General features: G+C 37.7%; 2 protein-coding genes and 1 long non-coding RNA gene across 6 annotated transcripts in view; 1 reads left to right on the top strand and 2 right to left on the bottom strand.

The window, feature by feature from the left end:
* Positions 1 to 646: 646 nt before the first annotated feature.
* Positions 647 to 25,960, bottom strand: part of LOC127987938 (uncharacterized) — an 89,130-nt gene continuing 63,816 nt past the window's right edge. The window contains exon 3 of one of the 2 annotated variants that reach the window (XR_008161473.1): positions 647 to 711. This is a non-coding gene — a long non-coding RNA (uncharacterized LOC127987938). Of the gene's footprint in view, positions 712 to 4,663; positions 4,716 to 25,960 lie in introns of those variants that run through there. The other variant, XR_008161474.1, reaches the window with a different exon arrangement.
* Positions 8,043 to 10,587, bottom strand: commd2 (COMM domain containing 2). Its single transcript, XM_052590397.1, has 5 exons — positions 10,407 to 10,587; positions 10,020 to 10,097; positions 9,544 to 9,626; positions 9,278 to 9,451; positions 8,043 to 9,204 (listed from the first exon to the last, which is right to left on the bottom strand). The coding sequence occupies exons 1-5, from the start codon at positions 10,471 to 10,473 to the stop codon at positions 9,007 to 9,009; spliced, it is 600 nt and encodes a 199-aa protein (XP_052446357.1). The 5' UTR covers positions 10,474 to 10,587; the 3' UTR covers positions 8,043 to 9,006.
* Positions 18,885 to 25,960, top strand: part of wwtr1 (WW domain containing transcription regulator 1) — a 45,174-nt gene continuing 38,098 nt past the window's right edge. The window contains exon 1 of one of the 3 annotated variants that reach the window (XM_052590390.1): positions 18,885 to 19,613. In XM_052590390.1, coding sequence (XP_052446350.1) covers positions 19,201 to 19,613 — 413 coding nt within the window. In that variant the 5' untranslated portion in view covers positions 18,885 to 19,200. The remainder of the gene's footprint in view (positions 19,614 to 25,960) is intronic. The other 2 variants (XM_052590389.1, XM_052590391.1) reach the window with 2 other exon arrangements.

Below are 25,960 nucleotides of genomic sequence, written 5' to 3'. Positions count from 1 at the left end.
GAATAAAGATGTATCATATCGATCACAAGTGCAGTATGGAGTACCTCAAGGCTCAGTACTAGGGCCGCTACTCTTCACGCTTTATATGTTACCCTTGGGAGATATCATCAGGAAACATGGTGTTAGTTTTCACTGTTATGCTGATGATACTCAGCTCTATATTTCTTGTTGTGTCATAATTAGTAATTATTACAGCTGAAATACATCAAATATTTATGTGGGTTGGGGGACCTTCAAATATATATGTGACCAAGGACCACAAAAACAGTTATAAGGGTCCATATTTTATTATGATTGAGATTCATATATCATATGAAAGCTGAATAAATATGTTTTCTATTGATGGATGGTTTGTTACGATTTGGACCATATTTGGCAGAGGTACAGCTATTTGAAAATCTACAATCTGAGGGTGCAAATCAATCAATCAATCACCCTTATTTATATAGTGCTTTAAACAAAATAAATTGCGTCAAAGCACTGAACAACATTCATTTGGAAAACAGTGTCTCAATAATGCAAAATGATTGTTAAGGCAGTTCATCATTGAATTCAGTTATGTCATCTCTGTTCAGTTCAAATAGTGTCTGTGCATTTATTTCAAATCAAGTCAATGATATCGCTGTAGATGAAGTGACCCCAACTAAGTAAGCCAGAGGCGACACCGGCAAGGAACCGAAACTCCATCGGTGACAGAATGGAGAAAAAAACCTTGGGAGAAACCAGGCTCAGTTGGGGGGCCAGTTCTCCTCTGACCAGATGAAACCAGTAGTTCAATTCCAGGCTGCAGCAAAGTCAGATTGTGCAGAAGAATCATCTGTTTCCTGTGATCTTGTCCTGGTGGTCCTCTGAGACAAGGTCTTTACAGGGGATCTGTGTCTGGGGCTCTAGTTGTCCTGGTTTCCGCTGTCTTTCAGGGCAGTAGAGGTCCTTTCTAGGTGCTGATCCACCATCTGGTCTGGATACATACTGAAATCCAGGTGACTGCAGTGACCCTCTGATCTGGACACAGACTGGATCTCGTGGCCACGGTGACCTCGGAACAAGAGAGAAACAGACATTATTAACACTGTTAGCGTAGATGCCATTCTTCTAATGATGTAGAAAGTACGGTGTTATGTGAAGTGTTTCCGGTTCCGGTTTACCTAATTAATGCAGCCTAAAAATCCTTTAACAGATTTGGATATTAAAAGCATATTAGTATGTTATGTGTATGCCAGGTTAAAGAGATGGGTCTTTAATCTAGATTTAAACTGCAAGAGTGTGTCTGCCTCCCAAACAATGTTAGGTAGGTTATTCCAGAGTTTAGGCGCCAAATAGGAAAAGGATCTGCCGCCCGCCGTTGATTTTGATATTCTAGGTATTATCAAATTGCCCGAGTTTTGAGAACGTAGTGGACGTAGAGGAGTATAATGTAAAAGGAGCTCATTCAAATACTGAGGTGCTAAACCATTCAGGGCTTTATAAGTAATAAGCAATATTTTAAAATCTATACAATGTTTGATAGGGAGCCAGTGCAGTGTGGACAGGACCGGGCTAATATGGTCATACTTCCTGGTTCTAGTAAGAACTCTTGCTGCTGCATTTTGGACTAGCTGTAGTTTGTTTACCAAGCGTGCAGAACAACCACCCAATAAAGCATTACAATAGTCTAACCTTGAAGTCATAAATGCATGGATTAACATTTCTGCATTTGACATTGAGAGCATAGGCTGTAATTTAGATATATTTTTGAGATGCAAAATGCAGTTTTACAAATGCTATAAACGTGGCTTTCTAAGGAAAGATTGTGATCAAGTAGCACACCTAGGTTCCTAACTGATGACGAAGAATTGACAGAGCAGCCATCAAGTCTTAGACAGTGTTCTAGGTTATTACAAGCAGAGTTTTTAGGCCCTATGATTAACACCTCTGTTTTTTCTGAATTTAGCAGTAAGAAATTACTCGTCATCCAATTTTTTATATCGACTATGCATTCCATTAGTTTTTCAAATTGGTGTGTTTCACCGGGCTGCGAGGAAATATAGAGCTTAGTATCATCAGCATAACAGTGAAAGCTAACACCATGTTTCCTGATGATATCTCCCAAGGGTAACATGTAAAGCATGAAGAGTAGCGGCCCTAGTACTGAGCCTTGAGGTACTCCATACTGCACTAGTGATCGATATGATACCTCTTCATTCACTGCTACGAATTGATGGTGGTCATATAAGTACGATTTAAACCATGCTAATGAACCAACAAAGTGTTCAAGTCTATGCAAAAGAATGTTGTGGTCAATTGTGTCAAATGCAGCACTAAGATCCAATAAAACTAATAGAGAGATACACCCACGATCAGATGATAAGAGCAGATCATTTGTAACTCTAAGGAGAGCAGTCTCAGTACTATGATACAGTCTAAATCCTGACTGGAAATCCTCACATATACCATTATTCTCTAAGAAGGAATATAATTGTGAGGATACCACCTTTTCTAGTATCTTGGACAGAAAAGGGAGATTCGAGATTGGTCTATAATTAACAAGTTCTCTGGGGTCAAGTTGTGGTTTTTTTATGAGAGGCTTAATAACAGCCAGTTTGAAATACATTTATAATGTATGTCAGGGTTTAATAGATTTTTCTTTTACGTAGGCTTTTACCATTTTTAGCATATACATCTATCCAACAAGACAAATTATTTGTTATTTTTATTTTTTCTTAGTCTTCAAGCATGGGCCCTTTGGAGGAATATCCATTTTCTCATAGGAAATTACTTTGAAATTACTGGGCACCCGAAGAAAATAAAAATCAGTTGATTTAAATGACATTAATCCAGCAAAGCGTTTAAATAATGTGTCATTTTTCATGTTTCAGTTAATGTTTAGTGTGTTACTTTTTTATATAAGTTTGCTATGACTAGCCATGAACCACAATACAAAAAAAACCACATTTGCCTATTTGATAAAAAAAAAATTATTGATTAAAAAAGCTTACTCGCTATTTTTTTTTTTTTTTTTTTTTGTCATTGTCATCTTCTAAAATAAACCGATGTGAAGCAGTGTCACAGAGGTTTCTGTTTGCATCTTGTTTCTCTTGGAAACTTGTAAACTCAAAGACAGCAAGCGAGAAAGGTCACGTGCAAATCTGCAATAAAACTCTCAAGGTCAGTTTAAGAGTGTTTCTGACAACATTCTTTAAAGTTCACTTCAAGTCAAAGAAGAAAAAGACTAGTTAGTTTCTCGTTCATGTTTTAATGGGTTTTAAGAATCCATTGTCAAATTACCACAGGAATTCAACACATCCTAGCTAGTCATCCATGTTTTATTGGGTCTGTTTTACAGCGACCCCACTGATCTCACACACTGTCTGTCTGTGAACACACACCGAGGACTGACTGAGTCACAGAGAAACACTTCGTCCCATCATGAGGATCTTTGTCACATTTGAGGGGTCCTGCAGGTTCCCTCATCAGACAGTATAACCATCAAGAAGATGATCATGGTGTTTATACTCTTGTCAGCAAACTTTGTTTAGTCATGTGCATTAAGTTGTCTTCTGCTAATAATATCATTCCTTAAAAATGGGCATTTTGTCCTGTCACACCTGCCATATTTTTCATTTTCACCTAGGATTCAATCAGAGGTTTAAACTGTGTTCAGACATGACTGGAAAATCGTGAACATATAAAACATGCATCTGTAAAATAAAAATGACACTGAGAATACTCACACTTTGTTTAAATCAAAGATTTGATCTCATTGTTTGAGATTTTCAGGGATTGTTTGTAGTGCTTGTGAGTCATTTGCCTGTGTTGTAGAGAGCAGATCTCACCTCTGGGTGGCACACGTGTCTTTTTAATGAGAATGTTGTACTTGGTTGTCTTGTTTTGAGACAAGTAAACATTCTGCTCCAGACAGGAAGTCAGCAAGGCCGTTCTTCACATGTTCAGGAAAATAACAATGGAGCCACTTCCTATAGTGACTATGCTATGCACGCTGGTAAATTACATCTGTGAAACCTTCTAATCACAGACAGTACACAGATACAACATGTTTTAATGTATTATGTATGTGATATTATATATATGATATTTGAAAATAAATATTTTAATAATTGATTACCACGTAATTGCATGTTCTCTGTTTACTGTTGGTTAATTTGTCATTTAGGTAAATAAATAAAATATTTATTTTTTGTAGTAAGTTTTCTATTTTGATTAATGAAATTACTTATTTTAATTTGGAGATTTTATAAATTATTAGCTTGTCATTAAACACATGAAGCCCCTGCAGTTCCTTTATGAAACCCAGTTTGGGAAACCTTAATGATGAAATGTAATGTATAATGCAGTTCTTTTTTAGTTACTAGAACTCTTGATCAAGTAAACTATACTAAGCATTTTTTTATGTAAGCCTGACCAATTAGATTTTACAGTTAAGTCGAGTCAAGTAACCTTTAAATGTAACGCTTTTAACAATACTGATTGTGTCAAAGCAACTGTACAACATTAATTAGGAAAATAGTGTGTCAATAATGCAAAATGACAATAGTAAATACTCATTTTTCAGTTAAAGGCAGTTCATCATTGAATTCAGTTATGTCATCTCTGTTCAGTTAAAATAGTGTCTGTGCATTTATTTGCAATCAAGTCAGTGATATCGCTGTAGATGAAGTGACCCCAACGACAGCGGCAAGGAACCGAAACTCCATCGGTGACAGAATGGAGAAAAAAACCTTGGGAGAAACCAGGCTAAGGGAGGGGGCCAGTTCTCCTCTGACCAGACGAAACCAGTAGTTCAATTCCAGGCTGCAGCAAAGTCAGATTGTGCAGAAGAATCATCTGTTTCCTGTGGTCTTGTCCTGGTGCTCCTCTGAGACAAGGTCTTTACAGGGGATCTGTATCTGGGGCTCTAGTTGTCCTGGTCTCTGCTGTCTTTCAGGGCAGTAGAGGTCCTTTCTAGGAGCTGATCCACCATCTGATCTGGATTTGGTGAAAATAAATAAGTGTAAATAAAATGTTACTGCCAGAAGAATTGCATAAAACTGTATCATGTCTGTTCAGTCTATATTGTCTCAGTGAGCTTTTCTGAGATTTTATGCATGCACAGTAAAGCCAATTCAACGTTTACTGACCTTTCAGAAACTTACTGTGTAGAAAACGCTAGTGTGGATGATGAGCATTTTAAAATGAAAATGGTGTTTTTAAATATATCAATATTAATGCAGACATAACCTGATTTCACGAGATCCTGACATCCTGTGATGCAGGTTTCAGAAGCGTGTGGCTCTCTATGCACATCTATCTTCAGTTCAAGAGGTGGACATGCAAGGGTCAAGCGAGACGACGCCACCCACTGGAAAATGGGCTTGGCGTTCTGGTGCATGTTGATGGCTTTCCCATGCAGAAGAAGTCCTCGAATCCCAGAGGCAGAGTGCTGAGAGGATGTATAGAGGTCAAAGAGCCATCCTGCGGCTTCCCAGTGACCTCATGCTTTGTGGGTCCTTCCTGTGTCTTTCATCATCCTTCCCAGAGTGCATCAGTAGCGCTGCCACAGCTGCATCCTTCCCAGACCATGAAGAGCACAAGATGAGACGTCACGAGAAACAGGGCATGTGGGAGGAAGAACCCAGAGGAAATCCTGCCATCCCCATGCTTTTCCAGACATCAGTCACAATGTGCTTCCTCATCAATAGATCCTCAAAACCCAACAAGATACCTGACGTCCATTAGAAAACCTTTAAACTGCTTAACGGACGAACTCGTCAGGAGAATGCCATTTACTGCTTGGCCATTGCTAGGTTTGTGAATACGGGCCCTGGGGCTCAGGTTTTGGCTTGTTAACACTTGCTGGTAGTATCGAAATATTGTAAAGATTTAACAATAAAAATGTTGCCACATTCAAGTAAAGATTTTAAAATGCAAGCTAAGTGTCAGTAATTAAACACATATTTGTTCAGCTAATTGTCAGCCTTTTATATGTGTGCTTCTCATAATTAGTGAATATGCATATAAACAGCCTTTTAAAAAACAGAGTACGTTCAGCCAGCGGTCTGTGAGAGGGAAGTCTGAGGCTGAGACTAGTATATGTGAGACTACCAGCAAGGGTTGACTAGCCAAACACTGAGCCCCAGGGCCTGTATTCACAAACCTAGCGATGGCTAAGCAGTAAAAGAAGAGTTTCTCACTCGTCATCAGACTGGTCATAGACCATCATAGCACACCCCAAACCAAATTCTGCTTTACTTCCTGTCTCCAGAAGTACCTTCTTCTGAGTGATTTTTGATGGCAGCATTAGATGTATCCTTCACTGTCTTTGATATCCCACAATCCTGTGCATTTCATTCCGTGGGGGTTGATCCAGTGGATTTTTTAAGGGACCCTGGCCAGGTATGGACCCAGTCGATCAGCCGCTTGATCTGCATCAAGGAAGTTTGTCCACTGAGGTCTATGTCACTCAGTTTTGCAATCTATCTTCTAAGGTACCTTTTTATGTGGTCATACTAAAAGACAATTTTCGTTTTGGACTGAGTGAACCCATAAAGTAATGGTTACCTGAGAGGAATTTTAATTGTAGTCTAAGGGACTTTATAGACGATGCTTTGCTGTTTGCTAGCTCTGTGTTCACGGTGGGGGGGGTATAGTACCCAAGTTCCTGCGAATAGAGAGCTTAGACAGAAAGTACTCATTGTCAGTATGATGGACCCACCACTGATGTTGGTGCAAGCAGCTTGCATCCCCAGGGCCTCAACACTGATTGTCACAGATCTGCACAATCTGACTTTGCTGCAGCCTGGAATTGAACTACTGGTTTCGTCTGGTCAGAGGAGAACTGGCCCCCAACTGAGCCTGGTTTCTCCCAAGGTTTTTTTCTCCATTCTGTCACCGATGGAGTTTCGGTTCCTTGCCGCTGTCGCCTCTGGCTTGCTTAGTTGGGGTCACTTCATCTACAGCGATATCATTGACTTGATTGCAAATAAATGCACAGACACTATTTAAACTGAACTGAGATGACATCACTGAATTCAATGATGAACTGCCTTTAACTATCATTTTGCATTATTGACACAGTTTTCCTAATGAATGTTGTTCAGTTGCTTTGACACAATGTATTTAGTTTAAAGCACTATATAAATAAAGGTGACTTGACTTGACTTGACTTAAAATCATAACAAGATTAAGTTTAATAGATATACTATCAAATATTTGTGTCCCAAACCCCTGAAATACTAGTCCCTCATATTTTAGAGCAGCCTCTGCATTTCATAAGTAACCGTAATTTAATTATTTATACATATTTAACTGATTACCATTACAGTAGATCTATTCGGTAATTACGTATTGATTAACTCCCAAGCACTGCATGTAATCAATAAGAGTAACTGAAGTCTGATAAATAATATTGATAATAAAAATGACCAAAGTTCATAGAAATATAATTCTTTTTAAATTAAAGAAAAACAAACAAACATGAAATTGACTAAAACTTTAACAAAAATAAAAATAAAAAAACTGAAAAGGTAGAAATAAAGGCTAATTCGCAATGATATATTATATAATATGATAGTAGGGAATATTACAGTGTAAAGTTAAGAAAGTTTATTCAAGAAAACAATTTAGTCATAGTTTGTTGATGTTGTTGTTTGTTATTGTAATTATAAAATACCAAAGATATTGAACTGGCTAATTTAATATTTAATACAAATTATAAATAATTGAACAAAAAAGGTTAATAAATGGACACAGCACTGGTAGAGCTCTTCATAAATGAAGCTAAACAGTTGCACTGTATTTCTGTAATACTGTCACAGGTTTTTAACCCTGTTAAAGTTACACCACAACCTCGAGCATAAGGGAGTGGATGACTGTGCTAGCATGTAGATTAAAAGTTAGCAATTAGCACATTAATCATTATCCTGACACAAGGAAACAGTTTCCCTGAAATTCAACTAAGCCTAAATGACTCATGATCATGTTAAATTACTAACAAAACGGGCATGAGGAGGCTTTTTGCTCAAAGTACAGCCCATGTCCATTTGTGCAATAACTGCATAGAAAAAACATACATGTGAAGGATTGTTTTATTAAATGAACTGACAAAAAAAAAAAAAAAAAACCACAAGGGCATCTATGAATACAGTCCAAATGTTATCAGTGCAATAAGGAAACAGGCAGTTTATTGGTCATTTTGGCCTCATTAAGTGGCAAACACTGAATCTGCTCCAGCATGATTCCCACTCAAAATATGTGCATGAAATAAAAATAAAAAAAATACATAAAATAAATCTGCAGATTCAGCCGAGGCCTGATCATTACTTAGACACCTTAGAAAAAGTGCTAACACTGATCAATATGACGTTAAATAACTTGATCCAAAAGATGCATGAATTCCTTGGGGATCTAAACCTTCTGCCAAAAAATAAAGATGCTCCAAAATTATTACATTTTTTATTAAAAATATTTATTCACCCCCTTTTTCTTGTGGAACATAAAGGAAGATGTTTTGATGAATGTTGGTAACCAAATGGTTCAGCACTGTTTTACAAACCAACTCCTACGTGTTTTTCATGGTGGCTAATTCGTAAGACTTCACTCAAACAGTTTTGTAGGATTTGCCAAGACCGCAGTGATGGGTAGGTATAGGGGTGAGGTTAGGAGAGGGTCACTCATACAAATTCATACCAACTGGGGAACTCGTAAAATACGTACGATTTAGAAAAAAAAAAAAGAATCACACAAATTCGAATGAGTGAGGTTGTACAGCTTTGTTCGAATTGGGGAACTTGTAAAATACATAATTTACAAATTTGTATAAGTGAAGTCATACAAATTTGTACAAATAGTCACCTCGTAAAACATGTGCGCATCTAAATTCATAGAGGTTTGGAATGACATTAGGGTGAGTAAACAATGGCATCATTTACATTTTTGGGTGAACTGTGTGTTTAATTCAAAGCAAAGGCACCAGTTAATACTTGTGGCACAAATGAAACGATGAGATCTGCACTGATTGGTCTGTGAGGAGCTCTATTTGATGTTGCGGAGGATGCGGCGACAGTGGTTGCTCTTGAGCTCTGCGAGCGCTCGCTCCAGCTCGTGGATGAGATGCTGCAGCGTGGCGGGGTCCGTCTGCAGGACGTGGGCTCTGCGCTTCGCACCGTCCTCCAGGTGGAGCTTCAGCGTCACCGTGGGCTTCACCTGCTGTCGGAGCGCCCGGCTCGCCAGCTACAAGCAGAACACACACCGTTGAAATCAGTTCACCTCTGTCAGAGTTGAGTGTGACAGGTCTCAGTCTCACCTGAACATCCAGCCTCCACTCCAGGTTGTGGTAATGAGGGAGGCTAGGGGCGAGTTTGCTCAGAATCTGTCGGATCTCCTTCCTGTTCTCTAAATACAGCTGGAGCAGAAGTTCATTGAGCTCCTCGGAGAATCCCAGCACCAGCACAGAGTCCTGGAAATCCACCTCCGAGATCTGAGAGATGGTACAAGAAATTAAAGTTCACTGCATAGTAATTAATCTAGGCTTTTATGCAGCTGTTGTGGCTCAGTGATGGACAGACGCACCATTAGCTTGGAGCTCTCAGTGAGGAGATACATCAAGCCCTCCACGCCGTGCTGCACGCTCTCTGACGACACATTCAGCTTCCCTACATCATCATAACACATCAGTCTGTGACATCTCTCTTCAGATTCTGCTCATGCATCTTTAACATAGTGCTGCCAAACCATTAATCCAGCCAAAATAAACAACTTTCTTAAAAGTTGGTGTTGTTTTTTTCATTTAATGAAAAAATAAGTCTGAAAATGCATGATAACGTTTACTTTAAAAATAATTTCACAGTAAATAATGAATTTAATAATTGAAATATTAAATTAAATGTACATTTGAATATGAAAGTATGCATTTAAATTCACAAACAGTCATGAAGACAAAAAACTGTTTCTACTCACCCTTCAAGACCACTTTCAACAACTCAATCAACATGATATCATAATAACAACCTCTGATATGACTTTATTAATAACGCATCTGTACTCACGTGCAGCTCCCTCGAATATTTTAGGATTCGAGCCTTTTTTCAGAAACTCCACAGCGATTCTGCCGAATTCACCAACAACTGACAAACATATATATACATACATAAATGTTATAGCCTATAAAAGATTATACTTCTTTCATTTAAGCGTGTAATTAGAGAAAATGTTATGCATTTTGAATTATATAATTAACAATATTATTCTGCAAAAGCACTGAATATTCTTTTCAAATCAAGGATAACACTGGAAATATGGTAAAAGCTTTATGCATATCGTAAGTTTAGGAAAAAGTAATTCACAAAAGATATTTAAACGCTATGATCTTATACGAGGAACGTATTTATTATCGATAAGCAGATATTAGATCTCCCGCTGTTTGTGTCTCTTACCCGGGGCATCCACTTCTGACAAGAATCCTAAATGTTCCTTGTGCTCTTCAGATAAAACTAACAGCATTTTCTGACGCTTTTAATATATCATCCGTCAAAAGGAATCATCGGGTTATGTTTGTGAACTGTCGGAGCAGTCACATGATCAGCTGTGTGCGCAGCGCAATACAGTCCGAGTGAAACCAGCGCTGCAGCGTACTACCACAAAACACACACATTCCGTTTGATACATTAAATGCAATTATTATTCATTTAAAATAAATTTATTAAAAAAAAATGCATTTTAAATAACGAATGCATCTAAAGTTACAAAATACACGGGTAGTTGAGACGTTGTAAAGACTGACATTTGAAGGTAGCAATTAGCTGAAAAAACAACAACAACAACATGTATGAATTTCCTTCTGACGAGAAAAAAAATATATATTTTTTTTATCATTAATATACATTGCTAAGAACTTAATTTGGACAACTTTAAAGGTGATTTTCACATTTTTGTTGTTATTTTAATTTTAATTTTATTTTTATTATTATTATTATTATTATTATTATTATCATCATCATCATCATTATTATTTGCACCAACAGATTACAGATTTTCAAATAATTATATTTCGGGAAAATATTGCCCTATCCAAATAAACCATATATCAATGGAAAGATTATTTATTCAGCTTTCAGATATATATGAATTTAAAAAAAAAAATACCCTTATGAAATCCCGTAATGGACTAAATTGGATTGGTTCAAAAGGGATTTTACACATAAATTGTTATAAAATAAACATGTACCTACAGCTCATGTGTCCTTCATAGCAATTTAATGGTAACATTTATTATAATTTTCACAATTGTAATAGGACTGAAGCTAAAAATACACAAACTGTGTGTTTACTGTTATATTTTTTATTTCAAATTTTAACTAAAACCACAGTGTTATTATAATAGCCCTTAACTAATTGTATTAACTTGTAACTGTATTAGCCCTTAGCAAGAAATACTTTTGTTCTTAATTGTCTTCCCTGTATTTTTCAAATAAAATAATAGTAATTTGACAAGGTGTGACAAGTTGAAGGTTGTAACACATTTGAAGGGATTCATTGGCTTAAATGAAAATGTTTGGTTTTGTTTCTCTCTCATATTGTCCCCTTGTCTCTGGGTCATCATATCTGCATGCTAACATTGTCTTTCTGCTGCAAAAATGGCGGCAGTTTGTGGGTTTATTGCTTTTATAAAAAAAATGTCCATATATGTAGTAAGGTTTCACAGAATAAAACAGAGCAAATAAAGAGTAATGATATTTGTTGAGGTTCCAACAAACTGGTTGCCGAGCAACACATAGGAATAAACAAAGTTTATGTTTATAGAGTAATTTACAACAGCTTTAAATCAATCAACCAATCAGAATCAAGGACCAGAACTATCCGTTTTATAAGTATTAATACAAGGGAATGACCAGGTCAGATCATGTCTAGTAAAGGGTGCTGTCAAACATGATTACAATCTCTTCAATCCTGACTGTTATCTTTTTATTTAGCTGGAAGATTTAATTACAGTAAAGCACAAAGTTTCATTATTTTACTATACAATAGTCTGCACTGGGGTTGAACAAGTCTATGTACTTTTTGTGTTAAAAAAGTTCTGGACAGCCAATGACTTCATAGAGACAGAATCTGTACAGCATGTTTTTGACACCCTGGACAAGTTGGCTCTGTCTTCATGGTGTAATGTGTTTTGTAAGGGTTGTCAGAGCAGGATTCTGGGTCATCTCTCAAAGCGCGTCTGGCTAGTGTCTGTGCTAGCGCTAGCTTCTGCAGCCACGGCTTCTCGGTCAAAGAGCTGTGAGGAAAACAACAAAAGATAAAAATGTGTTGTCACTATCAGTGGCTCCAAACAGAGCAGCAAAAATAATGACTGTTTTACAACATATTTCTCAAAAAACACTCCTGCATGTGTCATTGTTTGGACAAGCAGATTATCTTAGAGAGAAAGCTAACACTAGCATTCCCATTTAATTGCAGTTACATGATTTTTTTTCCTTCTTATTTTGTTAATCACCCATGTTTTAAAAGCCATCTGGCATCACTCTGTAGCCTAGAAGACAGGTTTAAGCCACATATATTACCTCTGTGCACACATATGGACATTGGGAATTATATTGTTTACAAGTCATTTTGTTTACAAGTCATTTTGCATTCACGCTGTTAATGGCTTTAATCTAACCCGGACATTTACATCTCGCAATCACACATTTAACTACCCTAGCTAACCCAGAACTGGTTTGTCCACTTTGCAGCCCCCAACAAAAAAAAAACCTGGTACAGTATGTGTCATTGGGTTAAAATCAAATTATAACTAAACATACACAGCTTTAGCCTAAATCAAAACATGTTGGAAACGTTCGTATACATTGAACATCTCGTTACAATCTAGTGTTCATTCGCAGTTAATTACTTTCTCATTTTGGTCAAGAAGTGCATTCTAAATGCAATGTAATTACAATACGCTAAAACGCATGTGAATAACTTTGGCCAGTACAACACTGTTTTCATCACCTGCTGTAGATGGACCCAGCCACAGCAGAAAACCTCGTAACTTTCCAAAGACTTGTGGCTTTTAAACTCCTGCATTGTGTAGTAAACCAAAAAATATATAATTCCCAATGTCCATATGTGTGCATGGAGGTAAATGGTCCAGGTCTCTGTGCCGCTTGAGAGCTTCTCCAAATACTGCTGTTTTGCGCTTGGTGTAACCTAAAAAAAAACTGTGTTCCATTGTTCCTATGTTTTCCATATGTATCGTGTGAGGTACTGGAGCAGTTTTGAACGCAGCAGTAACTTCCAGACATGGTAAAACAGTGCAGAATTGCGAGAACCTCCTCTTAACAACACATGTAAACAATCCTGTTTCGCCGCCGGTATCCTTCCAACATGGCGGAGACTGTGATATCGAGGGAGGGGCTTTGTGCTATGACGACAACTTCTCATTCTCGATATACTATGGTAAGGGTTAGGGCTTGGTATTTGTTTCAGTTATGTTTAGGCAGAGAGGACTGTGACATGACCAAACCCTTTGCAGTTATCTGGATCAACTTAATGCTGGATTTTTAAAGCATGTGAAGTTCACAAGACAGATTCTTGAGGGCTGAAGATGACATTCTTGAATGAAGGTTTTTGTAGGGGCATCAACTTAAAAATGTCCATGCCCTAAACATGGCACTGTGATTGGGTGCTTTACATGTTTGCTCCTCTTGACCTATCGGCCACTGAGTAGTCAGACTTGACCACTTTGACAGGTGAAGCAACCAATCACGTTTAGTTTTGTGCCAGGTCATGTTAATGGGCATGGAAATGTCCCCACAATAACCAAAGTCTCTTTTAAAGGAAAGTATGTTCACATGACGGCCATATTTGGAATGCTCAAACAAGACCAAGTCTTAATCTGTATTGGACATCACATTTAATTTTAAGGTAGTGTACCGTTTTCAGAAGAAAATGCACAATAACAATTTATAGTAAATAACCATAAACTGACATTCGCAGAATTCCCTGAATTACTTTAACATCTGAGCCGATGAGACATGAGGCGAACAGATCCAAGTGCAAGCTTTTATTTCCAGACATGGTCAAAAACACAGGCAGGGTCCAAACAATGGCAAGCAGGTATGTTATGTGAAATACTAGAGAATAATCCAAAAACAGGTGCTGTCAATCTCCAGCCAACAATTTCCAGACAGGGTAATCCAAAGGTTAAATCCAAAAATACAAAAGCAAGAGTCAAAAACCAGGTATGCAATCCAATAACAAAACACGAAGGCAAGACAAGGCAGGAAACGAGACAGCATGGGCTAAACAATACTTGGCAGTAAATGGTGGTGTGAGACTGAGTTGTATACTGACGGGATAAAAAGTAGGGATAAGCTAATCAATTATTATAGAAACTAACAAGATGGGCAAAGGTACAAGGGAACACGGAAACGATGGGGAAGAAAAACATTTCAAAATAAGAGTCCACAAACCAAGACAGGGGAACATAGACTGGGATCCTGATATAGACCCCCCAAGGGGTGGGTTCCAGATTAATTTACGCAATCTAAGAGGGCGGTGGAGCAGAGGCGGAACAGGGGGAGGGATGGTGGGCCAGGTTCATGTGGAAGTGGAGTGGCCGGGAACCGAGGAAGAGCCGGCAGAGCAGGAAGCCCAGGTGGAGCCGATGGAACATGAGTCCACCAAGTCAGAGCAGACGGATCTGGATTCACCACAGCGGCCAGGGATCTTCAGCAGCGCGTCCCTCCTTTTCCCGGGCTTCAGCACCACTGTAATGATAAAACTTCCTAATCATCGGGAAGAAGGAGGCGGGAGCCGTCAGACAATCAAACTGAAACTTTAATGATCAAAATAACACAAAACAGCGCATCAGCCACTCATGGACGACAGATGCTCACAAATAAAAACCAAAACATAAAATAAAGCCCAGGCCTTGTCCTCTCTCGTCCTTCACTGTCGTTGCTCCTATTTTATATCCCTCCATCTCCTCCGTGGGACTCAACACCGGTGAGTGTCGCAGGTGTCGCTCATCTCCAATCACTCCACCGGCCTCGCTCATTCCCACGTCCCTCAGCCCCGCCCCACTTGTCATACATACATGTTGTAAGTTTAGATGATTTAACAAGTTTATACAATTCTTCCTCTCCTATGGTAGAGAATGAGTGGAACTGTTCCTCAGGGGGTCTATAGTGCACTGTCTGATGTGATACTGTAGCTGACGGCTGAATGGTTGCAATTTTATCTCTAATAGTATCGATTTTAGAAGTAAAGTAGTTCATAAAGTCATTAGTGTTGTGGTGTTGGGAAATGTCAACACTTGTTGAGGCTTTATTTTTCGTTAATTTAGCCACCGTATTGAATAAATACCTGGGGCTATGCTTGTTTTCTTCTAAAAGAGAAGAAAAGTAATCAGATCTAGTTTTTAATGCTTTTCTATAGGATATGCTACTTTCCCGCCAAGTAATACGAAATACCTCTAGTTTTGTTTTCCTCCAGCTGTGCTCCATTTTTCGGGCTGCTCTCTTTAGGGTGCGAGTATGCTCATTATACCATGGTGTCAAACTGTTTTCCTTAACCTTCCTTAAGCGTAAAGGAGCAACTGTATTTAAAGTGCTAGAAAAGAGAGAGTCCATAGTTTCTGTTACATCATCAAGTTGTTTTGGATATGCTAAGGAATTCGGATACATCAGGAAGATAACTTAAAAAGCAGTCTTTTGTGGTAGAAGTGATGGTTCACCGATACTTGTAACAAGAAGTAGAATTTACAATTTTGGCTATATGAAGTTTACACAGAACTAAATAATGATCTGAGATATCATCACTTGGCTGAATAATTTCAACACTATCAACATCAATTCCATGTGACAGTATTAAATCTAGAGTATGATTTCGACAATGAGTAGGTCCTGAAACATGTTGTCTAACACCAATAGAGTTCAGAATGTCTATAAATGCTGATCCCAATGCATCTTTTTTATTATCAACATGGATATTAAAATCACCTTGGTTTTGATTTTAACTTGGTTTGGATGTTTTTTTGTATTTTCTAGTTCGGGGAACAGACACAGTCTCTATAGTGTGATATCTAGGTGAAAGAGTCTCTATGTGCTGAGTATTAACTGAACTCTGTGACGGGAGGCAGCTAGCAGACTGTAAAATTAACCCTGCCTGCTTTAAATGATTTAAAGAGGTCATATGATGCAGTTTACATTTTTCTTTTCTCTTTGGAGCGTTGCAAGCTGTTGGTGCATAAAGAAGATCTGTAAAGTTGCAAAGACTAAAGTCTCATACTACATTGTTTGGCCTTTCAAAAGAAGACAGGACTAGAAATCATGTTAATATCATGTTTATAATGGGTTTTATGTCTCGTCGCTCCAGCAGTACAGAGCTTCACAATATGTTAACAACATTTTCAGTAACACGCTTGAGGTATTCGGCCAATCACAATGCACTGGATAGCTGGCCAATCAGAGCACACCTCGCTTTTCAGACCGATGAGCTTTGTGAAAATATAAGCCTTTCAGAAGACAGGGCATTGAGGAGAAACAATAATGTACAAATATGTGGAAAATAATGTTAACCTTAAACTACATAAACACAATTCATTACACCAAATAATGTTATTTTTAGCAGCATCATATGAGCCCTTTTAAAATTATTAACAGATGAAAACCCTAACCCTAAAAGTTATCAAAAAGTTGTCAGATTACATTACCTACGGGTGATATGTGATATGATTCAGTGAATCAAATAAATAAAAATGCATTATGTGTTTTATCTGGTTTATGTTGTATTTTGTTTAGACTTACAAAAAATGGAAGAAATCAGGATGGGCAAACACCTTTCACAGAACTCTGAAGTGCTGTTTTCTTTTATTATGTTATATTACAGTTTAAAATTACATTAAATGCATTTATTAGAACTTTTGAGTGATATTTTTGAACACGTAAGTGGGACTTTAGTACATTTAAAATGTACTATTCCGAATAAGCAATTATTGTGAGCTAAAATATACTTCAATGTCATTTCAATGTATTAATTACCTAGTTAAAATCGACACAAACACAAAAAGGAAAACCTTCTACATTTATTGACAAAACTATCTCTAAAACAAAAACATGAAAACGCTTTTTGCTGATGCACAAGAAAAACCCAACACTATACACAGTAACAACACTTTAACTCACTTACAGGTGCTGGTCATATAATGAGAATATCATCAAAAAGTTGATTTATTTCACTAATTCCATTCAAAAAGTGAAACTTGTATATTATATTCATTCGTTACACACAGACTGATATTTTTCAAATGCTTATTTCATTTAATTTTGATGATTATAACTGACAACTAAGAAAAATCCCAAATAACTGTATTAGAGTCTGGAGAACAATGCAAAATCTCTTACAAACTTACAAATGTACCTAATCTCACCATTATAGAAAATGTCATAATTGAACTACGGCCTAATCTTCTGCAAAATGTTAATAAAATAAGCAGTAAGAGGGTAGAGAGGTAGAACCATTAAATAATTGCGATTTCTTTTTTGAAGAAGCGGTTTATTCTGCAGGGTGTGTAAACTTTTGACCACATCTGTTTCTCCTAAGAGCTGAATTACCTCAATCATCAAGGCAACATGGTAGAAGAATACTGGGAGATGTTCCTTCAGATTTACTGATCACACCATCTTCACTGACACTGGGCTTTAAAAATAGGTAACATTTTTACAGACATTTTTTATTTCTACTCTACCGGGAATAAAAGATACTTTATCAATTACCCTAATGTAGATAAATATCTCAAAATCTATGAAAATGGAAAAAAGTACTTTTTCCCCCTCATCCCTCATATTGCCGTGCTACATCTTCATGAAGGATGTTCCTGTATGTACCACGACTGAAACAGAGAAGCTACTGTCCTCATCCTTTGGTGTGTTAAATATATAATGATTAGAGGGGGTCTGTAAATGCACAGGTGGGAATATATTACTTGCAAATGGAAAAGTTTCAAAGCATTTAAAATCCATAGTGATATAATTAATATAATATAGCATTTTTAGCCTGTCATGTGTGATCAGGATGAGGCAACACTTCTTTAAAATCTTCTTACATCACCTCTTCAGTACAATTCTGTGTCTCCACACTGTAACTCCAGAAACAAAACTGTACTGATCCTGCAAAATGAATAACTGCAGGTAAGTGAAAAAATATACCATATTAAAAAAAAAAAAAAAACAGTAAAGGAACATCTCGCTATTAAAAAAAAAAAAAAAAAAAAAAAAACATTACTTCTAGAGGTGGCTGATATATTGTTTATTAATGGTGGTTATAATATCAATTATATACATTACAAGATCGGATCTTAAAAATAATTTTTAATCATTTGGTTAAAAGTTAAAAATGTTTTCAACATTTCGAGTGCATTAATGCACATAGTAGGCTTTATACAGTATTTTAAATACATGAACAAATATAATTTTGGAGAACACACTTAAGTTGAAATTAAAATCAATTATTTAACATGTGCTTTAGTATACTGATAAATACTATATCAAAATAAGTGTACTTATTTAACACACAATAAAATTATGTAAAATGTGTGTTTAAATAATACTATAGACATTTTTAAACATTTCATTTTTAAAAAGTGCACATAAGTATGTTAAGGCCTATTGTCATTAATGTGTAATCTCTTTAAATACACTTAAGTGGCATTTTATTTAAATTATATTATTTATCTTTTTAAAAAGTATACTTTTAATAATTGAAGTACACAAAACTTACACTTTTACTGCAAATTAAGCACAGTTCTTTTTCTCAAGGGTAGGGTTGCTTTCATAAGCAAAACTGTATGGCACTGATGAACTGAATATTCATGAGGCATGGAGTCACTGAATATTCATGAGTGACATTGGAGCCGCTCAGAGACGCACAGAGAGAGAGAGAGAGAGGCTCGAGTTTACAAACTTTCCATCGGGACACAAACTCCGTCAGCGTTACGGAGGAATAACTCTCCAAACTCTCAATGCGGGACAACATCACATACACTTTTATAGCTTTATTACAACTTTTTAAAGACTTTGAATAACTTTTTTTAAGTAGACCGAAACTACTTTTTCCAAAGAAAAAAGAAAAGAAAAAAAGAAGGAAAAAACAGGCCCAGGCAAAAAACTTCCTACAGATTCCAGGATTCTTTTATAATCGAGTATTTTCATACTCTTTTCGGGGTTTGCGCATTTTATATCGAACATAATGAGCAGTAACCCTCTCCAGCCGTTACCGGGCCAGCAGGTGATCCATGTCGCCAAAGACCTCGACACGGATCTGGAGGCTCTGTTTAACTCGGTGATGAACCCCAAGCCCAGCAGCTCCTGGAGGAACAAGCATCTGCCCGAGTCGTTTTTCAGAGAGCCGGACTCGGGCTCGCACTCCCGGCAGTCGAGCACGGACTCCGGCAGCCTCCCTCCGCGCTGCCCGGTGGCGCACGTCCGCTCGCACTCGTCCCCGGCGTCACTGCAGCTGCCCGCGGCCGCGCTGGGCGCTCCGAGCCCCGGGAGACACCACTCTCACACCCGCCACCAGTCCTTCGATGTGGCCGAGGAGCTGCCGCTGCCGCCCGGCTGGGAGATGGCGTACACCCCCAGCGGACAGAAGTACTTCCTCAAGTAAGTGTCACTGCGCTAATTATGTGTGAAAATACACATTCCTGCACTGCGTTTACATCAGCTGAGCCATAAATCAGTTACTGTAATGTAGGCCTACGGGCTAATTATGACCCCAAAACCAGTCATAAAGGGTCAGTTTTTTTTTTTTTACTGAGATTTATACATCCTCTGAATCAGCTGAATAAATAAGCTCTCCACTGATGTATGTTTTAGGACAATGTTTGGCTGAAATCCAACTATTTTAAAATCTGGTGGTGCAAAAATATAAATATATAGAGAGAGAGAAAGAGAGAGAAAATCGCCTTTAAAGTTGTCCAGTTCTTAGTAATGCATATTACTAATCAAAAATTAAGTTTTGATATATGTACAGTAGGAAATTGTGACCCTGTACCACAAAACCAATCATAAGTCCACTTTATTTCACTAAAAGTGAACATAAAGCAGTCGTTGCTTATTTATTTATTTCACTCATGAATATATTATGAACATCGAGCAAACAAAATTAGTTTTTATTGTTTCACTTTTAATTGTTTTATTTACTTACACTCATACTGTATATAAACATCACTGCATTGTTTTTAAAAGCAAGAAATCCCAAACAAGTTGTAATCTCTAAACCGGTTTCTGATCTAAATCAGTGTGTGTTCACACTGATGAAATCTCTGCCGTCACGTTTAGCCTTCGATTCGACCTGTGAACGTGTGCCAGGAACACAGAAGACAGTATCTGGGTGTGCTTTCTCAAGAAAGTGCTTCTGCGTTAATTATGTGTGGATCACGACATCCCTGCTCGGCGTGTACATTAGCTGAGAAACAAAGCAGTTACTGTAATGTATGCGTAATATGGGTAATTTATAAAAAAAAAAAAACTGAGATTTATACATCATCTGAATCAGCTGAATAATTAAACTTTCCATTGATGTTTGTTACAATAGGACAATATTTGGTTGAAATACATCCTTTTGAAAATATGGAAACCGCATTGTTTTTGAAAGCAAGAAATCACAGACAGGCTGTAATCTCTAAACCGGTTTCTGATCCGAATCAGTGCGCGTTCACACTGGTGAAATCTCTGCCGTCACTTTAGCCTCCGATTCGACCTATGGACACACTCAGGGGGAAGGCGTGGGCCGGAAACACACAAAACAGTATCTGGGTGTGGATCTGAAAGACAGAAAAGACCCGGTCTTGCTTACTGTCGCGTGCACCCCAGGTTTCTCACAGCAGGCCTTTTCTCACCTTGATAAGGAGGTGTTTAGCATATCTCAGACAGAGCCTATCTCTCCAGAGCGTCTCAATGTAAATGTGTGTTTTGACTTGCGTCTCTGTAGGAATGAGACAGCCTTGGGGACTCTGCTCTTATCTGATTCAGCAGGGTTGATTAGTCACCAGGGTTGTGATCACCTTGGTGGGACGTCGACTGTGGGGTCGATCGACAGACTCCGATCACTGATTGTGTTGAGATGATTAACACTTTAATGTGTCCGAATCTCATTTGCTGGCAACAGAGACCAATGCCAATTCTCACCTACAAGTCAAAACAATTAGTTGCCCACCTGTTTCCTACTAGGAAGCCTTCGGCCGTTCTTTGGGTCATAGTTGTCATGTGTGTGGATAAACGTGGATGGCTCTCAAATCTCAGTTTTACACTGGAAACCACCCGGCGAAGTCACAGTACAAAAGTAAACAACTTTTATTCACTGCGTCTAGACTGGATAAAATGCAGAAATGTTAATGTGCCATGGCTGAATAGCAAAGCGGACAGTTTTGTTTATGCATAATTGGCATGCATTTTACACGTGAAACAAACACTGGGCTAAATATTGTATTAGTATTAGCTGTAGTTACCGATTAGCTTCCATCGAAACACTGGGGAGTTTGTTTGGAGTGGACACACTGATGTCACTACAAATTATATTTAGAAGATGATTAACTTGTTTAGTTTAATTATTATAATGTGCCCAATTATATGGTTAATATTTAATTTTTTTCCATGCTGTATGCAACCTGTTGTTGGGTCATAATCCACCAGCTGAAAAACGCTGTGAAAAATAAATAAGTTTGGAATTATTATGATTTTAAATTATTCTGTTCATAAGGTGAGGTCTGTATTATTTGATTAAACATACAGTAAAAACTGTAATATTGTAACATGTTATTACAGTATTTGTTGAATATATTGTAAACTGTAATGTATTCCTGTGATCAGAGCTGAATTTGAGAGTAAATCAATAAACAACATTCTGATTATTATCAATGTTTAAAACAATCGTGCTGCTTCATATTTTTGTGGACACATGAAAAGTTTGGTGTCAGATAAAAAAAAAACTTATTTTTTCAGAAAGGATGCATTCAATTCATCAAAAGTGATAGTAAATAAATTAATACAATTTGTTACATAAGATTTCTATTTCAAATAAATGCTGCTCTTTTGAATATTTTATTTAAATCAAGATTGATATATAATATATATGGGGCAGCACTTAAAGATGCAGTTTCATAACTTTCCAGTTGACTTCACAGTTCTGAGGCTCGTATCATACGGCCTTGGGCTTCACTGGGACAATCTGTCTTCAGCTCTTCTCTCTTACGCTCCCTTCCCTCTCTAACCCGAAACTCCTCGTGTGAAAGACACAGGTAAACGTGCCAGGGCTTGTCACACATTGAGCGGACACCTCCGCCACCAACAAAGCAGCAGATGCGCGCTTCACACCGCCCTGCGATTAGAGCGTCAGGAGAAGCCAAGCGGTCTGCGCTCACATCCAGTCCCTCCTCCATCACTAAAACCTGCTTCCTGCTGACGTCACTCATGCCTATAGGATCCTTGCTTTCTTTCTCTGGAGGGAAATGCACAGAAGAAAATACAATAGTTTGTTGAGGTTGTTTCTTCTTTGTTGGGTTGCTGCAGCTGTTCGTTTGCCCCCACTTTTAGGACACACGTATATCTCTTTCCAGCGTCACACAACCCCCTCTTTATGCTTCAACATCTCTCTGGATATCTTTGTTGCAACTTGCAGTTCGAGGCGCTAGAGCTCGGCTGTTTCTGCAGAAATGATCGAGCTGATTGATAGCGAAGAGAGGCCGCACATTTTTGAGCCTGAGATTGTTTTGCTGAACTCTTATGATCGAGTCATTTAGCTAAAAATCATTTGGTTTTTGTGCATTTTTTTTTGTATCAATCCTGCATTTCTTCACCTGACTTCATGAGACGGGAGATAATTAAAGGATCGCCCTCCAGCTTTAGTCCAAACGAGTGAGGCAGAAGAACTGAAGTGTTTATCGCTCTTTCTTCATGCCAAGGCAGTCTGTAATTATGGCTCCTCGATGCCACGTAAAGCACGAGAAGGTCTTGCCTTCAGGCTTTGTTGATGGCCGCTCTCTCCATTATGTTGAAGATAAGCGATGAATCAGTTTTATCTGTGCCAGCTCGCGTCTTACACGCTGTTCTCTTTTGTTTGTGTGAAAGCTTTTTTGAAGTATGCTTTCTTTCTCGGCCTGCAGACATGAGATACAAGAATGTGTCATAAAACCTGCCTGCGTCTCACATATTAACCCAAAATGACAATTAATAAATAAAATAAATTATAATTAAGCTTATTTTGGATTTATTATTATATTTAGTAAATTTAAAATGTAAAAAAAAAAAAAAAAATTCCATTATGGTAGTCTATAAAAATCTCATTCTCATCCAGACATTTGTTTTTATTCCCATTAATCTGCAAGACAATGTTTTTTTTTTTCAACAGCACAATAAAAACAAACAAACAAACAAATAAAAAGTAAAAAGCACAGTACAAACTACAAATATGTATTCACTTATTATAAAAACAGTATTTTTTACATTGCACCAATGACATTTTTTTTAGTTTTTATGAAAATAATGAGTGCAACAACTTATAATGGTCCTAAAATGCTTGATTGTAATATATATCTAATTTCTAATAACATTAATTTCTTATGTTTATCTTGTTTTCGGAGAGAAAGATAACCAGGAGATGTTCTTGACCGGTATCTTGAGATTCGCCCATATATATGAAAATGTAACACAGACTCTTTATTACCATGCAGAGGTTATTATATCGCTGCTATATTGGTAAATAAACTCTGAGCAGTTGTGGGTTTGATATATAACAGTCGTGTTGGGAGCCTGTGACGTAGAGAGCAGAACATTTCACTTGATCCAACTCAGTCTGCTGTAGCAACTGGAGGTTTATTGAACAAAATCCTGCTCAAATGTTACTGAAATCCAGATGTGCTGTGTCAAGGAGACAGACGCATTTGTATTCAGACACTTGTTAGCAGAGTTACTTTCAGGTCCGGGCTACGGGAAATGTTTACTAAAGAAATCATTAAATCTCTCCCCCTTTTGATTGGCTGCCGCTGAAGGAATGTCAGGACAGTGTTTCTAGCTTGGCAGGGGTGAGCGGCGAAACAATGGCTCGAAAGCGGCCTGTAATGGAGTCTGTGGCTGTGCTATCTGTGCTGCAGACTAACACATGTGTTTGAGGAGCTTCTCTCGGTCGGGAGCTCGAGAGGAGGCGCTTGTGGCTGGAGGGACGTCCTGTCCAGAGCACGAATTGGAAAGTCACGAAGGTCCAGTCGTGCGATGCCTGTTGGCCGGGCCTTTCTTCTCCGCTGATAGCTGCCATCAAAAGACAAAAGTCTCTTTGTAGCCATGTTTTCTTTTTTTGAGTCACTTGAGGGCCTTGCGTGACTCGCCGATATAAACTGTATAAAAGCAATTAAAGTTGAAGGAAATGCCGTGTGAGGGAGCGCTGAACACCAGCGTCTTTGTAGAAATGGGCAGAAATAGAATAAACTAGAGGTAAAGGAGACATCTAAACAGATGGGCCTCTTACTGCATTAAACCGTCACGTTGCTTGGACAAATCTAGACTAAAGAGTGCTTCTCAGCATCTGGACATTAAGAATCAAGAATACGACTAGGTCTTATATATTTACTGGCTAGATACTAAACAAAATAAACATTATTAGTGATGCTCTATTGCTATCGCTCATTCTTTTAAGTTTGGTATTTTACTATAAGCTGGTTGATACGTTACTTTTCTGAGTGGTAAAACATCCATAATGTATAAAGTACTGTATAACTGAAACTGTAGTGTTATCTGAAATTACATTTAAAGTTATTTGAAATGCACTAGATTGCAATTTCATTGCAAATGTGTAATTACAAATATATTTAAATAAATTACATAGAAAGTCCATAAACATTAATTTTAATTCAGCACTTTAACAGTATTTCAGCCAAAATAATTACGAAATTGCTTATAGAAAAGTCTAGTTGCATTTAACTATAACAAAGTTAGAACAGCTAGGACTAGTTGGCAATCACCCAAGCAATATTATTTCACTTAATCGATTAATTTATACCAAAAAACAATGTTTATGGGTTAAATGAGGTAGAAATAGCTTATTATGGTAACACCATAATAATGGCATGTTGCCATATTCTAACAGTGTAGTCACACATGCTATATATGTGTTTTATTTGTACTTAGTAAGTCAAGCACATGGCGCTCCATTGAAGCAGTCAGTGTATTGTGGTGTTTGCAGACAAAGGCCAGTGTTATGAAGTGCCCAGTAAGCTCATTGATGTCTACAATAACACGCGAGCTGCGTTTCACACACGTCAGTAGCTGATGGGGGGCTTCTGGGCTCACACACATATCCTATACAGAAAAAGCATCTGTTATTCATGGTCCTCACAACTAGACAGTGCTCTTCTGCCTTAGTTTGAAGCCTCATCTTTACTGACTGTTTCAAAAGATCGTCTTCTGTGCATTTCTGCACACTCTATAAGTAATTGTGTGGAAAAGTTCATCATTTAAATGCTCGACCGAAATAAAAACATTCACATACTGATATTTGGTCAGATTTTTTTTATGTTGCATGTATGCAATTTGTTCACACCGATAAACAGACAGAATAAAAGCAGAAATACCCATTCAAATTTCACAAAGCATTGCGCAACTTTCTGACAACAGACGAGAAAATTATTTGGATTTTAACGCCATCAAGCTGAAGTAAACATCACCAAAAACCCAAATCTTATTGGTTGTCCAGTTTTCCTCCCAGGAAGCGTTTGTCTGTGTTTCTGTAAACGCCATCTACTGTCAGGGAGTGAATTCACAATTTGTAAAGCCAGTTCCCACTTATTTCACATTGACAAATCGCATGTGGTAACTGGACATACTTTTAATGCCAAACAAGCTTGACTTTACAAGTTGTTCTATTCCAAATTGTGTAAGAACGCAATACGACCGATCGATTTATTTTACACATTCTCAGCATTGTCAGGTGAAGCTATTGTAGACGCTAGTGTTTACAA

Source organism: Carassius gibelio, chromosome B22 (assembly GCF_023724105.1).
Source record: "Carassius gibelio isolate Cgi1373 ecotype wild population from Czech Republic chromosome B22, carGib1.2-hapl.c, whole genome shotgun sequence".
In the NCBI taxonomy this organism is placed as follows: Eukaryota; Metazoa; Chordata; class Actinopteri; order Cypriniformes; family Cyprinidae; genus Carassius; species Carassius gibelio.
The sequence above is the reverse complement of the archived record's forward strand: the minus strand, read 5'-3'. Positions and strand labels throughout refer to the sequence as shown.